The sequence below is a fragment of the Cryphonectria parasitica genome (genome assembly GCF_011745365.1).
Source record: "Cryphonectria parasitica EP155 unplaced genomic scaffold M406scaffold_6, whole genome shotgun sequence".
NCBI lineage: Eukaryota > Fungi > Ascomycota > Sordariomycetes > Diaporthales > Cryphonectriaceae > Cryphonectria > Cryphonectria parasitica.
Window position 1 is genome coordinate 2885506 of NW_024468914.1, and position 15841 is coordinate 2901346.

At 55.2% G+C, this 15841-nt stretch overlaps 5 protein-coding genes across 5 annotated transcripts; 3 read left to right on the forward strand and 2 right to left on the reverse strand.

Moving 5' to 3' along the window:
• Nucleotides 1-1882: 1882 nt before the first annotated feature.
• Nucleotides 1883-4467, reverse strand: M406DRAFT_100003 (uncharacterized protein; the record flags this gene model as incomplete). The annotated part of the gene is made up of 3 exons (XM_040914894.1): nt 1883-3779; nt 3843-4047; nt 4415-4467. The coding sequence occupies 3 exons, from the start codon at nt 4465-4467 to the stop codon at nt 1974-1976; spliced, it is 2064 nt and encodes a 687-aa protein (XP_040774698.1). The 3' UTR covers nt 1883-1973.
• Nucleotides 4468-4647: 180 nt separating this feature from the next.
• On the forward strand, nt 4648-7834 carry M406DRAFT_65086 (uncharacterized protein; the record flags this gene model as incomplete). The annotated part of the gene is made up of 3 exons (XM_040924914.1): nt 4648-4679; nt 5084-6449; nt 6518-7834. 3 exons carry the CDS (start codon nt 4648-4650, stop codon nt 7832-7834), a joined length of 2715 nt encoding a protein of 904 aa, XP_040774699.1.
• Nucleotides 7835-10704: 2870 nt separating this feature from the next.
• Nucleotides 10705-12048, forward strand: M406DRAFT_357202 (mitochondrial carrier). The gene is made up of 4 exons (XM_040923614.1): nt 10705-10753; nt 10846-10902; nt 10988-11459; nt 11557-12048. The coding sequence occupies exons 1-4, from the start codon at nt 10711-10713 to the stop codon at nt 11588-11590; spliced, it is 606 nt and encodes a 201-aa protein (XP_040774700.1). The 5' UTR covers nt 10705-10710; the 3' UTR covers nt 11591-12048.
• Nucleotides 12049-12151: 103 nt separating this feature from the next.
• On the reverse strand, nt 12152-14085 carry M406DRAFT_293383 (DnaJ-domain-containing protein; the record flags this gene model as incomplete). Its single annotated transcript, XM_040919081.1, has 2 exons — nt 12152-12991; nt 13093-14085. The coding sequence occupies 2 exons, from the start codon at nt 14083-14085 to the stop codon at nt 12416-12418; spliced, it is 1569 nt and encodes a 522-aa protein (XP_040774701.1). The 3' UTR covers nt 12152-12415.
• Nucleotides 14086-14912: 827 nt separating this feature from the next.
• Nucleotides 14913-15836, forward strand: M406DRAFT_262212 (uncharacterized protein; the record flags this gene model as incomplete). Its single annotated transcript, XM_040917495.1, has 1 exon — nt 14913-15836. One exon carries the CDS (start codon nt 14913-14915, stop codon nt 15834-15836), a length of 924 nt encoding a protein of 307 aa, XP_040774702.1.
• Between the last annotated feature and the right edge of the window lie 5 nt (nt 15837-15841).

Consider the following 15841-nt stretch of genomic DNA (forward strand, 5'->3'; position numbering starts at 1 on the left):
TGCTCTCGATGTGATCTGCTTGGCTTCCGATGGATTGGGAGGCTCGTGCTGCTGGTCGTTTTGTTGTCATACCGGCCCTGCGCAAGATCTTCTCTTCGGTAGGGTCTAGACGAGGCCCCTCTGCTGTGATCGGGGTTTGTGCGGTGTCGTGAAGTGCGCTCTGGCTCTCGGGCTTCTAATGCTAGACCGGTGAGAGCACTCGATGCAGCGCTGACAGAAAGCGCAGACGGTCGGGAGAATAGCTCATCTGGACGCGCCGAGTCGAAGCTATGCCTTGCCCCTGATGGTTCTGCTGGCGTAGCATCCTCTTCGTCCCTATGCTTCACCAGCCGACGGGTGTGACTGTCCCATTGCCGAGCGGGAGAAGCATCAGCTCTCTTGATACCGGACTCGACAGAGTCGTAATACGGGAGTGGCCGAGTGCGATCTGCCGCCGCCGCCGCCGCGGCGTCCGGAAAGCCTCGCTGCGATGCCACGTCTCTCGAACCGAGGGCGCTCCATGCCAAGGTCGCAGCTTTGCTTGCCCCAGGCTCGTCTGAGAGCTTTTGGGGAATCGAACGGCGTTTTGCGGACCTGTCGCCTGTCTTGCCCGAGCGGAGCGTGGTTCTCATGGTGTACTTGTCCGGGCTTGGGGACCGCGAAATTTTGCGAGGAGAATTTGTATAATATGAGGGTAGCCTGGAGGAAGACGAGGAGGGACCAGCCTCGGCCCCAGCCCACCTCGGTCCCACCACAGCCTGCTCAGATGACGTTCTCGTGGCGAGGGAGGGCCGAGGTGGGAGGGCTGGCCGAGACAGCTCAGGGTATGTGATTGCTGGTATGGTTCCGTCGCCAATCCAGCCCTTGTTGCCGCTAGGCGTGCGCCGTGCCTGGAGGTCTGACGGAACAATGTATTCGACCATTTTGCCGTCCGTTGGTGTCTTGGGACTGTACACTGCGTCGTCCTCGCGGGAGATCCTGAGGGCTTCTAACAAGTCTATCCTCTCTTTGCATTGCAACTCCAGCTTCTTCAGACTTTCGATCAGGGCCTTCTCGGTCTCGGATTTTGGGACATAGCTGGACGTGACTTTATGTGCATTGTGTTCGGAGATATTCTCGAGCGCTGTCTTCCAGCAGCGCATGGCTTCTTTCTCGTTACCCTGTGACGAAGGGGTTAGTGGACACGCGAATTCTCTTGCACGATGGGACCGTCGACGAGACTATACCTGACCCTCATAGTACACAGCAGTACTGCACGTTAGATAACTCTCGTCGTATATCTTCTGCAGGGCAGGCAGGGCAGCCTTGTTCCGAAGCATTGTGTCGCACCCCAAACCATCCCTCCACAATGGACTGTAACTCATGAGCTAGGCATACGCAGGCTCTTTTCCTCTGTACTGTTGGCCCGGTGAGCAGTGTGACGGCGTCAACTTGGTGTCGTTCCACCTGCACTCGAGAGGCAGAGAGGGAGAGGTCGGCGTGGGGCCGAGTCGTTCGTTGCTAGCTGGCGTGGAGGGTCGAGTAGCCTCTCTTCAGCATGAACGCACAGTCGAAAGTGAAAAAAGGCCGCCTTGTACGCCTATGGTATGGTTGCTTGACACAGGCGGCGCGGCAGTCCCAGGTGACGTAGTTTTAGGTAGGGTCGCTGTTGTGTGCTATATGTACATTTACTACGGTACTTATGCTTAGCGATTTCCTCCGCTGCCACTTTGCAGGGTCTACTCCGCTTTGCAACCCAGCCCCCCCACATCAGCACAGGATAACATCAACCTATTTGGGAACAGACCTCGCATGCGGCCAGCTCCTATTCTTAGCGGTGCAGAATCCACGACAGCCACCCAATATTACAATCTCAAAATAAGCAGCAGAGGATAGTGTCTCCTTGGGCACGATGTACTTGTTTGCATATTACGCAGTTGATTGTTTGAGTAGTAGTTTCGATACAGTGGTTCAAATGACCAAATTGACTGAGAGCTACTTGTCTTGGAAGTGGATCACGAGAGCAACACTCGGATCTCATCAGCTGTCCTGGGAAATGCAGTGCGCAGGCTCTGATCCCCGCCGTCGTCTGAACTACCCTGCAGATCAAGCCATTCGTCTGCGGACATAAGCATATCCTCAAGACGCCCGAAATCAATACAGAACCTCTCAGCTGCTTCCTCTGTAATCTCTCGACCCAGGCGTGAGTCCTGGAGTTCTTGCACATTCTCCACAGCGTCCATGAGAGCAGAGGCAAGGAAGTTATCCAGTGTACGACTTGCGATCTCCAACGCCGCTGGTTGGAAAGGCTCCAGTGTCCGCATTTTTTCAAAGTTCTTCTTTTGGTCCGAGAGCGAGTCCAGAGCCGTGAAGAGCGCGTCAAGACCCGACTCATTCCTGAAGAACAGATATTGATTGTTGACCAACTCCTGAGACTGCTGGTCTACCTCTTTGCGGAGCTCATCTGTGCGCCCTTGAGTGAAATCAAACCCCGACAGCACCGCAATGGCCGCATTTGCACAGTTGATCGAGAAGATGGCTCTTGCTGGGTGTTCCAAGGTTTTCGCCATGCTTTCGCAACCTGACATGAAAGGATCCAAAGCCTCGGCCACGATCGGCTGAAAATCCGCTTCCCGGCTACCATTCGACGCCAGAGATGTGTCGTACGTCTTCATCACTGCAGATAATTGGTCGAAAGCTTCGCGTAAGAACTCTGGAGGCTCTAGGCTTGACGGCCTCTGCTGGAATTCGGTCTGTAGATTGCCCACGTAGTCTCTCATCAACGATCGGAATTGGCGCAAGGCTTCGGATTCGAGACCTTGTAATGCCTCTACCAGTACTGAGTCTGGGCTGAGTAACCTAGAAAATGTGACCCGGTAGAAGTTGAGGAGATTGGACAGCCTATAGGCTAGAATGACCTCTTCGTTCGTCTGAATCACTTGTTCAACGCGTTGGCGTAAAATCCTGGCAGCGCCGGACATGTCCCGGTCAACCAACTCATTAAGAGCCGTAACAGGGTCGAAAGTAGCAACCTCTTCATTGCCATCCTCGGCGAAATGCCATATTTCGTTTTCTCGTCCAGCCTGGATGCCCTTGGCGATCTCATCTCCTTCGGCGACGAAGAGAATCTCCAGAGCCTCGCGTTCACTGACAGCAGCGGAGTGTATCCACGCAAGCATATCTCCCACATATCGCAATGGGTCGTGAGCGGCGAGCTCGATTGGTTTGACTGATCGGTCTTGAACACCAGAAGGGGAAGAGCCTTTCAATGCGGTGAAGAAAGCATCCGATAGAACTTGTTCCCTGGTCTCGGCAAAGACATCCAGACAGCTCTGGAAGAGGGACGGACGCTCAGCCAGCACGCGAAGCGCCCGCCGTATGGATGACCCCATCTGAGGGTTCTCGAGGTTGAGGGTCTTGAATGCACGCTGGATCCACCTGTACAGCTTTTGGAAGGCCAGGTTGAGGTTCTTGGAGGTTTGTTCCATGATCTCGAGCCCAAGAGCCTGATTCTCAAAGCCAAGCAGAGTCTCGCAGTCCTTGCGTATCCTCTTGGCCTTGGTGAGAACAGCAAAGAACTGGTCATCGACTGGCTCTGCAGTTGAGGTCAACACCGCTAATTCGTCTTCGGAAAGGGAGAAATGCTTGTTGAAAGCCACAAGAAGCTGCTGCTTGGTCTCAACCTGACGACGCTGTGTCATGAGAGTCGAGGCGTCATCAATAACGGACGATGTCGCGTTATGAGCTGCAGAGATATGAATCTTCATCTCATCGTAACTCTTGTTGAGCTTGGTAATAGTGGCACCTATTCGTCGGAGTTGCTAAGAGTACCTCCCAGTTAGACAAGAGCTCCATGGAAGGGCTAATCATGGGGTGGTGCTCACATCGGAAACCTTGCCGAACTCAGCAATGATGTCTCCATTACTTTCAATGACCTCCTTCTGGAGATGCAGCCGCAGCTGCCGCCTTGTGGCGGCAGAGTTAGCGATCCCGCGCCCATCTAAGAGCGATAGAGCGTCACGAAACTCAGAATCGGCGTAGGATGTAGCTAATACGGTAGTGACTTTGGATGAGAAAGGATTGGAGCCTCTGAATGATGAGGATGTTGGCGTTTGCGGGATTGAGGGACTGCCAGAGACGGTGGTGTCGCCTGGCGGTGGCGAGCGCAAGGGAAGCTGGCTCAGAGAAAGGGATGTGTCTGAAGTCATCATCGCCGCATACTCCTTGCGTGAGTTGTTCGCCTCGATGGATCAGATAATAGCGGACTGCTAACAGAAATAGAATCACACCAAGGCTGGAGCAGGCTTGGAGTGGACGTTTTGCTTCAGCAAGAGACGCTCTTGTTAGATTCGTTTGTAAAAGGACGTGCGTAGATTTTCATGTCTCTATGATGGACTTGAGGAGAGTCTGAGTGCCGGGGGCGGATAGGAAGGGAATGTCTATAAATTCAACTCACATACAGTATACAAGACTTATGAGATACCTCAAACTTGGTGAGAACAAATTCATAGACGCGCGCCCTGAACCGTGTCATATTCGGAAGCTACACGGGACCACCCCCCCCCCCTGGGGCCCGGGCGACAGGGGCTCCTAAGTACTTACTGTAGTACCTACACCAGGTTGCGGCCGATCCTTACCGCCTGCCATCCCAGGGGGTCATCGTCATAGTACCCGATAAGATAAGACCCCATGGTCCTTTGGCGTAGGCAGACTGGCAGATGGTCACCCGGCCTCCTCCAACCTGACAACTGTGTTGCACACGTCAACATATTTCGTTAGATCAAACCTCCTTGTGACAACTCCGCGTGCCTGCCTAGCAAAGAAAGCTATTCAGCACAGTGGCCCTCGCACCCAGCTCAGTTCTCTTACCACTTACTCCTCTTGCCCCTCCCCCCATCCAGACTTGGAGAGCGGCCTCGCAACGGTGACAGTTAGCAAGCGACGAACGCCCAACTAGCGACTGACCTGACGAGCCCCCTCTTCTTTTCACACGTTGACCGTGCCCGACTCTTCCGGAAATGTTGCTACCATGATTTCAAGCCGGATGCGAAACCAACAGACATAAATGAACTACCGTGTCGGTGCGATACCCGACTATGGCGTCCAACATCCACCTCTTCTCCAGGCTCGTGCCTGCAAACCAGCAGAGGTCCTTCTACGAGGAGCTCCGCGCTCGAAATGACGACGAAATCGACGTCGAAGATCGTGCTGGCCTCATGCTGGACGAAGAGAACCTGAACCATCACTTTCAAGACGACGAGATCGATCCCGAGACTCTAGCCATCGAGAGCAGCAGGAATACACTGGCCGCCGACGCCCGCAAGCGCAAGCCCAGCTCTGGACGAGGCCAGAGGGCTCCAGCGTGGCCGCCACACGATGATGATGATGGAGACAACGACGTACCGGCCTCGTTGCTGGTTGAACATCATGACGCAGAACCTCTGAAAAAACCTGATAAGAGCCGTAGAAGACCAGCACCCCAAAATCCGACGGTCGTGCCTGGTCCGTCAACTAGGAGAAACCGTGCCCAATGGGAGGCGACCAGGAACCAGCAAAGACTACATAATGATGATACACTCGATGGGAGTCTTGCGCGTGGTCGCGGTGAGCCAAGAGCGCTGGTCAACACGTTGATGGGGACAGCTAGGCAGAAGGCCGAGTGGAGGTGGGCTAATGTCGACAACCTCGACAGCTTCATGCAGGATGTCTATGACTATTACCGTGGAAATGGCTTCTGGTGCATATTGCTCGACCGTATCCTTCATCTCGTCGAGATAGGATTCATCGCTGTCTTCCTCACCTTCCTGACCCAGTGTGTCAACTACGCCCAGATTCCCGCCAGCAAGACCATGAAACAGATCCTGGTGCCCAGGTGCACTGGGGAAATGTCGGGGACATGGAACTTCGCATTGTGGGTCACGGCATTCTACTGGGTCTGGAAGGCATTTCAGATTCCCCTTGACCTGCGACGCTTGTCCATCATGAGAGACTTCTTCGTGCACCTTCTCGACATACCGGAACACGATATGCAGACCGTGTCTTGGCAGGATGTGGTTGCACGTATCATGGAGTTGAGGGACAGCAATCCCAAGACGGCGGACCGCCAGAAACCGGGACAGCGCAAGTGGCTCGGTAGCCAGTCTAAGGAGAGGCTCGATGCCCATGATATAGCCAACCGCCTGATGCGGAGGGAAAACTTCCTCATCGCCTTGATCAACAAAGACATCTTGGATCTCTCCATCCCCTTACCTTTTCTGAGTGGTCGTCAATTCCTCTCCCGCCTTCTCGAGTGGACCTTGAACTTCAGCATTATGGACTTTGTCTTTGATGAGCGCGGCCAGGTTAACCAAGAGTTCCTCAAGGCGGATCGCCGAGGCCAGCTCAGTCAGAAACTGAAAGCGAGATTCCTCTTCGCCGGAATCATGACACTAATGATTGCACCATTCATGGCGGGCTACCTGTTCATTATGCATTTCTTGACTTACTTTCACGTACGTGTTACCCGAGGCTTCCATCCTGTCCGCGGTCATCATCGCCTGGTTGCTGATTTATGCTGTAGGAATATCACAAGAATCCATCCTCCCTCGGGACTCGTGCCTACACGCCCCTTGCCGAGTGGAAATTCAGAGAATTCAACGAGCTCCCACACATCTTCTACGAGCGCGTGAATATGTCCTACCCGTTCGCTAAACGGTACCTCGACCAGTTTCCCAGCGTTGTGACGGAACGCCTGGCAAGGACAGTTGCATTCGTTGCCGGCGCCCTAGCCACGGTCCTGGCCATCGCCACAATGGTCGATCCCGACCTCTTTTTGGGGTTTGAGATCACTCATGATCGCACCGCGCTCTTCTACCTCACCGCGTTTGCAGGTGTCTGGGCATTTGCCAGAGGCATGATACCAGAGGACAACACTGTTTTCAACCCTGAATATGTCCTGCGCCAAGTCATCGAGTACACGCACTACGAACCAGAACACTGGAAGGGACGGCTTCATAGCTACGAGGTGAAGACGGAGTTCTCGGGGCTTTACAAGAACAAGGTCATCATCTTCATGGAGGAGATTGTGAGCATCCTGATTGCGCCGTTGATTCTTATCGTCAGCCTGCCGCGATCGAGCGACCAGATTGTCGACTTCTTCAGGGAATTCACCATCCATGTGGATGGCTTGGGATATGTGTGCTCCTTTGCGGTTTTCGATTTTAAAAAGGTACCCAAACAGCCCAGTACAGGCGGCGACGTGAGAGGTGATTATTATTCAACAAAACATGGCAAAATGGCGGCGTCCTTCTACGGGTTCCTCGACAACTACGTGATCAACCCCAAGACGGGCATCCCAGGCCACCTACCACCAAATGCACGACATCAGTTCCAGCCACCCCCTGCGTTTCCGGGCCTGCAATCACCAACGTTGGGGGCTGACATGACAACATCGCGCATGGGCCACAGCCAAATGGGCAGGCCCAGGAGTCGTGCCCCTGGTGGCTCGTCACAGGTAGGGAGAACGCCCAATTTTGGTCCAGTGCCGCCGTCCCTCTCACCCATGGCGTCTATCCTGCTCGATCCGCACCACCAGCCGCAGGTGCAAGCACTCGGAAAGAGTGTGCAACGAATGCGGCACGGCAGGAAGGCGAGCGGTGGACACGGAGAAGGGATCCTTGAGGAGGCTTTAGAAGATGGGAACGAGAACTTCGAGACAACACAAAATGAAGACGACGACGTGTACGAGAGCGGACATGGGCTGGACCAGTCAGAATGGCAGACAGCAGCACCAGCGCACGCGCTTGGTCGAGACAACAGTGGAGTGAATGAGGGCGAAGAAGAGGTAGGCGTGCTGGGGCTGATGTATCAGTTCCAACGAGAGATGAAGCATCGCTGAAGGAGCCAACGGGACGCCTATTTCTCCCTCTTCCGTTTTGGTGGATATTCATAGATATTCGGGGTTATGAGGGTAAGGCCACTGCGTTGATGATATTTTGCACAACAAGACGCACCAGCATCAAGCCCGTTGATGGCGCATCGAGAGGATCACATTGTCAGGATGGGTTTGGAGTTTGGGCAGGCCTCATAGCAAAGGAGGTTTTAATTGATTTTTTTTATTTTAAATCTCTCCTTTCAATCAGGCAAATGTGCTGCCAATAGAACCGAGTTCACAACACTACCTGACGATACTGGAGAAGCATCAGTGATAATAAGCTGGCAGGATCTGGCAGGATGCAACTCGGAGACATCGGCTGTCGTTTCAAGGCGTGTGCAGGAGGGCTATCTAAAGTGCGATGGCATTTTCGACATGGCCGCTCGGAGGGGCGCTGTCTGCCGAGGGTTCTCCGAGACGGCGCTCGGACACGGCTCCAGCATCCCGACGGAGGAGAGACAGGCCACGTCCGCGCCCCAGCCGTCTCTGTAATGGTTCATTCGTATTTCCGAATCGCGATATGCTTGGGGGCTAGAAAGGATGCCTACAAAGTTCGGACTTGCACATTCCCCGTTCTCGCTGACCTCGATTTTACAAAAGGCGGCTTTCAACTCGGGGTATTCAGTGGTTGGAGGGCAGGGTGAGAAAGGGGGAGCGCAAGAAGCACTGCAGTGAGGCAAAGACCGACGGCTGAGCCGAATAGAGGTGCTGCAGTACCACCGGGGGCGGTTTGCTGACGGGTCACCTGCGGGACAGTAAATTTTTATCTGATCCGATCAAAGGAGGAGGAGGGGGGGGGGGCTAAGAAGAAAAAGAAGAAGACCAAGAAAATTAGAAAAAGAGGGCCACGGTCACACTCTGTAGTGCTGGCACATGCACCATGCACCATGCACCCCATAAAACGGGTCCCGGAACCCCGGATGTAGTTCTCGATAGCCTGCGATAGGCAGCTTGGGCTTTTGGAATGTTTGCACCTTGAGCCCCATCCTCTTAGAATTTTAAGCTCGGCGCCGAGAGCGAATTTCCCGTCTCCCCTTTCTATTTTTCATCTTTTATTTTATTTTTTTATACTTGTCCCTGTATCTGGCCGCCTTTTGTTCAACAAGACAGCTAAAGTGACGCACTGGGTGAACTGGGTGGTTGAGGTGAAGGTACAAACATAGTACATTGCACTCAAATATATTCGATACGTTGAGCACGACTACCTCACTAGTGTTTGCCCGTTGGAAGCACCGTTTAATGTTCGAGAAGCCATGTACAGTGGGCCTCTACAAGGGCGACTTGTTGACGGGCCGAGGTTCCCAGCCCAGTGGACCTGGAAGGCGTTCATCCTACAGTTCTGCATCGTACGTGCGATAGTGCTTTGCTGCTACCTATGTTTGGTAGATACAGTGAGCAGTGATTTGATTTTTTTCTCTCCTCTTTGGGGCATGCTAGGTGACAGAGCAAAGTCATATACAGTAATGGCCTGGATACTTTCTCCTCTCTCTTTTTCTTTCTTAGCGCAGGCTACCTGCAGGGCATGGGTGGGTACTTAGGCATAGTGAGTCTGCAGGTGAGGGCAAGATCCAAGGCCAAGCAGGCCAGGACGGGCCAAGCCATCTCCAACAAAAGCTCCCCAAAACGGGGGGAAGCTCTGATGGGGGGGGGGGGGGGCCGCACCGCCGTAGGACGGACCCAGACCCTCGCCGCTGGTCTCTTCTCGGATTTTTATTCCAGTCCACGGTCCCGCGACATCCAACACGCCTGCACCTGCTGTGCACCCACGCAGTCACAAACGCCTCAAGAGCCCTTTTTAGTTCACAACCCTCACTGCCAACTTCTCAATTGCCTCTTCTGAGATCTTTTCTACAGTAGCAGGCCTCTTCCTTCACTCATCAGCTACCTTTGCATGCGGACACTCGCACAACCCCCTCCCCACTCCACACGGCTGTTACTTTCTGAGGTGTACAGCGACCTTCCCGCGGCCACCTATTTTCTCTCGTCGACGTTTGGAATCCATTGCGTCACCATCAATCGACCAACCTCGACTGGACGACAGAGCTTCAATTACCACTGTTGCCTTCACCAGACGCGACCTGTGCTGCGGGCCTCACCCACCCCGTCCCTACTACCCTCGCATATCGCCAGCCTGCGCCTACGAAAGGCCCCCCGACCCCGTCACTATCGCCAACCTGGATTTCCAGAAGTCTCTCGGCGACGCATCTGCCGCTGTGGCCCAGATGGCCCAGCCCAATGCTGAGCCCGCAGAGGACTACGAGTGAGTCAACGGCCTCGTTTTCCCCCAAGTGTGGAAGAGAGGTAGAGAAGCCAGCGTGGCTGCGATTCTCTCCAGCAGCACAACTGCGAAGATCTGTAACTGACTCTCTTGCCCTTCAATGTAGCTATGAAGCCCTCCCGCCCAACTTCTCTCTGCTGCAGAACATGGCAGCCGGCGCCTTCGCAGGCATAGCCGTCAGTGCTCACGTCCTCCTGCCCGGCTCGGACCTCCCGCCGCGCTCGACGTAACCCGAGATGCTGACATTTTGAGGCACAGGAACATACCGTCATGTATCCCATCGATGCTATCAAGGTGCGTCCTCTCCCGCGAGGGCGTCCCCTCACCCGTTTGCCTTTTCTTGCTATACCTCGGTCTCTGACGCCCAGCCTCCACACAGACACGAATGCAGGTCCTGAACCCATCTCCCTCCGCTGTCTACAATGGTGTGATTCAGGGAACATACCGAATGGCGACCGGCGAGGGCGTTATGAGCCTATGGCGGGGCATGTCTAGCGTCGTTGTCGGCGCAGGCCCCGCGCACGCTGTCTATTTCGCTACCTACGAGGCCGTCAAGCACCTCATGGGTGGGAATAAGGCCGGCGTGCATCATCCCCTAGCTGCTGGTGAGAGAGAGAGAGAGAGAGAGAGAGAGAACTGCCCCCATCATGACGCCGTCCAGCGTGTAGCGTGGACAGAGTAGCTAATGAGGAAACAGCGACCAGCGGAGCCTGCGCAACCATCGCCAGCGATGCGCTCATGAATCCCTTTGATGGTGTGTGACCCCATCATACCGCGCAACCACCTGCGCCCTTGTGGCATCTGGCCATGGTTGACCCCGCTGACGCACACCCCGACAGTCATCAAGCAGAGAATGCAGATTCAGAACTCCACCAAGATGTACCGATCCATGACCGACTGCGCAAAATACGTCTACAAGACTGAGGGTCTGGGCGCATTCTACGTCTCCTACCCGACCACGCTTTCCATGACCGTCCCCTTCACCGCGCTCCAGTTTCTTGCCTACGAGTCGATATCGACAACCATGAACCCTTCCAAAAAGTACGATCCTTTCACCCACTGCGTCGCTGGCGCTGTGGCTGGTGGTTTTGCGGCTGGCCTGACCACACCCATGGATGTGATCAAGACCATGTTGCAGACAAGGGGTACCGCATCGGATGCGGAGCTCAGGACAGTGAACGGCTTCGTGGCTGGCTGCAGGTTGTTGTATCGAAGAGAGGGTTTCAAGGGATTCTTTAAAGGAATCCGGCCCAGAGTGGTCACCACAATGCCCAGCACAGCCATCTGCTGGTCGGCATATGAGTTTTCCAAGTGCGTAGTTGTCTTTTTCCCTCACTACGACCCTCCCCCGTGGTCCGAACGCCTTGAACACCGAGCATAACCGTTGCTGACTGCTCTTACTTTCCAGGGCGTACTTTATCCGCCAGAATGACACGGCCTGAGGGATAACGCCAGTCACGATCGGAGCTCTTGCACCAAAAAAAATGCCTGGGGTACACCAAATTCCCTTCCCCACCCCCAGGCGGCTCGGTGCCGCCTTTGTGTAGTCCTCCTCCTCCCAGCACCCGCCATCAGCTGCAGGTCACAATCTGATGCTTTGTCATCGCTTGAATTTGCGAGGAGCCCGCCCATATGATTACGCCGCTTGGAGGAGCTACCAGTTTTCTCTCTCTTCCCTCCCCAGAGAGAGCAGCGTGTGGAAATAGCTGAAGAGGCTGTCGCGGGGGAACACCTCGCGAGGCGCAGATCTTTAATCTGCTCACATAGAGCAAGGCCACTCGGCCGATGTACATAAAAATAAAGATAAAAAAACCCATTGAATTACGGAGTGTACGGTCGGACGGGATATACGGAAAATAGAGAAAAGAAGCGCAAGGTATTCCCTCCCGGGTTTCCTCCCAAATATGGACTTGATCACCACTGCGAGTGACTGCATGAACTTCTGAGGAGGAAGCCATGTTGAGATTTGCCTTAGGGAACACGTGACAGACAAGATGACTTGTGTGGTAAGATTTGAAGTGTTATTTTGGAGTTTGGGTAGGTAATCCATTAATGCTTACCAACTACCTCTTTCCTCTTGTCTCTCTGGCTATCACAAAACGCCTACCTCTCTTTGCATGCGCATGTCCATTTCTCGCGTCTTTGCAGCACCTGAAACTCCGTCCGATTCCACCAGACACCACTCATAAAAGGCAACAAGAAGAAAACGCCTTGCAATGCGCCAACACGAATGAATCAACCTGAAAAGAAGAGAAGACAAAAAACATTTAGCCGAACGGCGACCCGCCACCACCAAACTTGAACTGGAACTGCTGGCCGCCCTGCTGGAACATGAAGGGCATCCCGCCGCCGAAGGGGTTGCCACCTTGCGCGTACGGGTGCTGGCGCTCCTGAGAGTTGGGGTCATCGCCGCGGTCGAACCTCGCGCGCAGCTCTGGGTCGCTCAGGACCTCGTAGGCCTCGTTAATCTGGGCCATCTTTTTCTCGGCCTCCTCCTTGGTGACGTGGTTCTTGTGGGCCTTGTCCGGGTGGTATTGGACCGTCAGCTTGCGGTAGGCGGACTTGATTTGCCTCTCGTCGGCGTCGCGGGCCACACCCAGGACTTTGTAGTAGTCCTTGTTCTTGGACCGGCGCAGCTCGGTCTGGGCCTCGCGGAGGAGTTTATCCACGACGGCCTGCTTCTTGTCGGGCCGGACCTCGCCTGCCTTCTCGAGTGTGCGAACCGCGGCCTCGTATTCCTCGGACTCCTGTTGCTCTCTGGCGCGATGGAGGAGCCCGTAGAAAGAACTCTCGTCCATCGCAAGGGATTCAGTACAGTACTCCTTTGCCTTCTTGTTATTCGCCTGCACACAAGCTGTCAGTCTCTCTCTCTCTCTCTTCCTGTCCCTTATGTCTCGCATAATTCCCAAGTTGACACACTATTTCTACATTTGTTTTCACTCACCTCGTAGTAGCCTTGACATGCCAACCCCACCAGCCTCGTGATGAGATGTGAGGGCGCGTGCTCAGGAATAAATCCATCCTGCCGCAGGCGAGCGATCTGCTCTGTGACCTCCTTGATGAGACCCAGATCCTCGCCCGATGGCGTCAGCAACCTCGTAGCGGTCACAGGCTGCTCCCTCTCGAGGGCTTTTTCGACCTTGGCCAGCGTCTTGTTGACGGCTTTCTCTTCCTTTAGTAGGTTCCTGCAGACCTTGGAGTCTGGGTCGGAGTGCAGGCATTTCCTGACCTGCGCCATGCCCTGCTCGAGGTCGTCCATCGCGTAGAAATTGGTGGCGGAGATCTTGATGTGCGGGCTGGTGTCGCCGGGCCGTAGATTGAGGACATGGTGTAGGTCGCCGATTCCTCCCGCGATCTCGCCCTTGGCGAAGCGACACCTCGATCGCAGCTCTCGCAGCGAGACGGCGCGGCTCGCAACCTTGATGGCCACACTCGCCTGGTCGATGCACTCGTCCCAATTGTTTCCCTCCGCGGCCGCCTCGGCCAGCTTCGCGGCGCCCTGGGCCTCGAGCAGTTCCTCCAGTTCGGACGATGAGGTGCCGCCTGCATTGGCCTGGAGGTACTGCTCCTTGGCGCCAGCCCAGTCGGCGTTTCGCGCCTTCAGCTTGCCCAGTTGCAGGTGGGCACCCTCAAAGCCGGGCCGCAGCTCGAGGCAGCGTTGGAAGTCGCTGGCGGCCTGAGAGAGGCGCCCGAGTGAGAGATAGGTGGTGGCGCGTTTGAAATAGGTCAGGTAGTCGTCAGGGTCACGGGCGATGGCGGCATCATAGTAGACCAGGGCGTCGGGGACGGCACCCTGGGAGAGGTAGTGCTGGGCCTGGTTGAGGAGGGCCTGGATGGGGGTGTCGGAGGGGATGTCGGAGGCGGAGAGGGCGGCCGCGGTGGAGGAGAGGGAGAGGATGCTGGCGGCTAGCGCCAGCCTCGAGAGTCGGCAAAGCATTGTTGTCTGTGATGCGACAAGTGGGAGGGAAGGGCAGATGAGTTTTGGAGTTGCGGTTCTTGAAGCGAATTGGACCGCAGCCCAGGGTGTCGAGAGACGCCGGGAGGGTTATAGCACAAGGAGTGACTTGGAACTTAAAGATGCTGGTGTCTAACTGAAGAGGAATGAAGGTAAAAAGGCCACAGTCGAGTGGAATGACCAGACGTTTGTGCTGGAAGAGACAGAAAATTGGCCTCGAGCTGAGGGAGGCAAGGTGGTGCGGTTGGCCGTGTTTGGCAAGAAGGAAATGGATAGTTGGCCTCTTTGAAAGACCTCGGCGATGGAATGGTATGGCGCTGTCGGAATTCGTCGATAAAGTACAGGGCCATGTACTGCTAAGAGTATAGTACATACTATGGTAGTACATAGAAAGAAATCTATTGATTAGGCCCGAGCCATGCTTTATTGTCCCACCTTGACCCTCCGCGATATCGAGGTACACGCCGTCATAGCAGAAACCCACCTAAAGTTCTGGTCACCCGCGATCTCATGGGCTTTGGGCTGTACTTCACCCCTGTATCCTAGTCGGTGCCCGTGTGTACTATAGTATTAGAACACTGTACCGCTGCCGGCCCTGTCCTCCACCAATCAACCCACCCTGCTCTACCTTTCTCTTTCTCCAGCACGTTAGCACGTGAACCCCCTTGCGCTGACCTTTTCCCGTGACGACGTGCCAGAACCGCGTCGAGGCGGGTGGACTTTGTCTCTAGGGAGGGACCATAAGAAACACATACAATCTCGCGACAAGCCCCTCTTCCCCCGTTTTCTTGGAATGCGATCTTGAGATGATGGCTCACCTCCCGCCTGATGCCGCCATCTTCTCACCCTCCGTTGCCCGCCTGGCCGCCTCAACGGCCAAGGACTGGAGCTATGTCGACAGCTGGTTAGCCTCCAAATATAATGGCCGCCAGCCACCGTCCTTCGAAAGAAACCCCGACACTCTCAAGGCACTCTTAGCCCTCGCTAGCCTGAACGAGGCGGCGGATGAGAACCGCGACCTCCTCGCCCGCGCTGAGACCGACGCTTTGCAGGGGATCAGGGCTCTCGACGAGGGCATGGAGGATGGCGGCGATAGCTCGATCAATGTCTCTGCGTTTAGAGAGCAGATCCTGGGCGCCCTGGAGGAGAGTCTTACCAGGGAGGGCAGGACTTCGCTCGTTGCGATGGCAACCTCCGCCGTGCACCTGGGCATCGCTCTCCCAGAGCCTGCACAGCTCGGACAGGCGATGCTGGACCTGCAGGTCCGGAACTTCAGTCTCGAGCAGGCCACGGCGCGGGTTGGGGTTCTGCAGCGCTACACCGATCTTGAGCTTGCAAGGCTCGACAGGCTGCTCGGGGAGGTGAACGGTGATGGGTATCGGCCCCCAGTCGATCTTCCCAGGCAGAATCTCGACATGCAGCGTAAGACCAAGGCCATGGCAAAGCAGTTGCTCGAGATGAGGGACAAGGTCTCGTCTCTGGCAAGGGCGGTCGGCGTGCCAAACCCGACAATCCAACAGCTACGCCAGGAGGAGGAGAGGTATCTAGAGCTCCTTCAGGTAAAGAGAAGCCTGGACCAGCAGGTCAACGAGTTCGAGGGTCTTCCCCCGGATACGGAGCAGGCACGCCAACAGCTCGACATGCTGCGTAGAGAGCTGCGTAGCATCACCGACCGCCGTGACGCCGTCTTTGAGAACCTTGTCGAACGCGAGACACCTCGAAAGGGAAGATGACACTT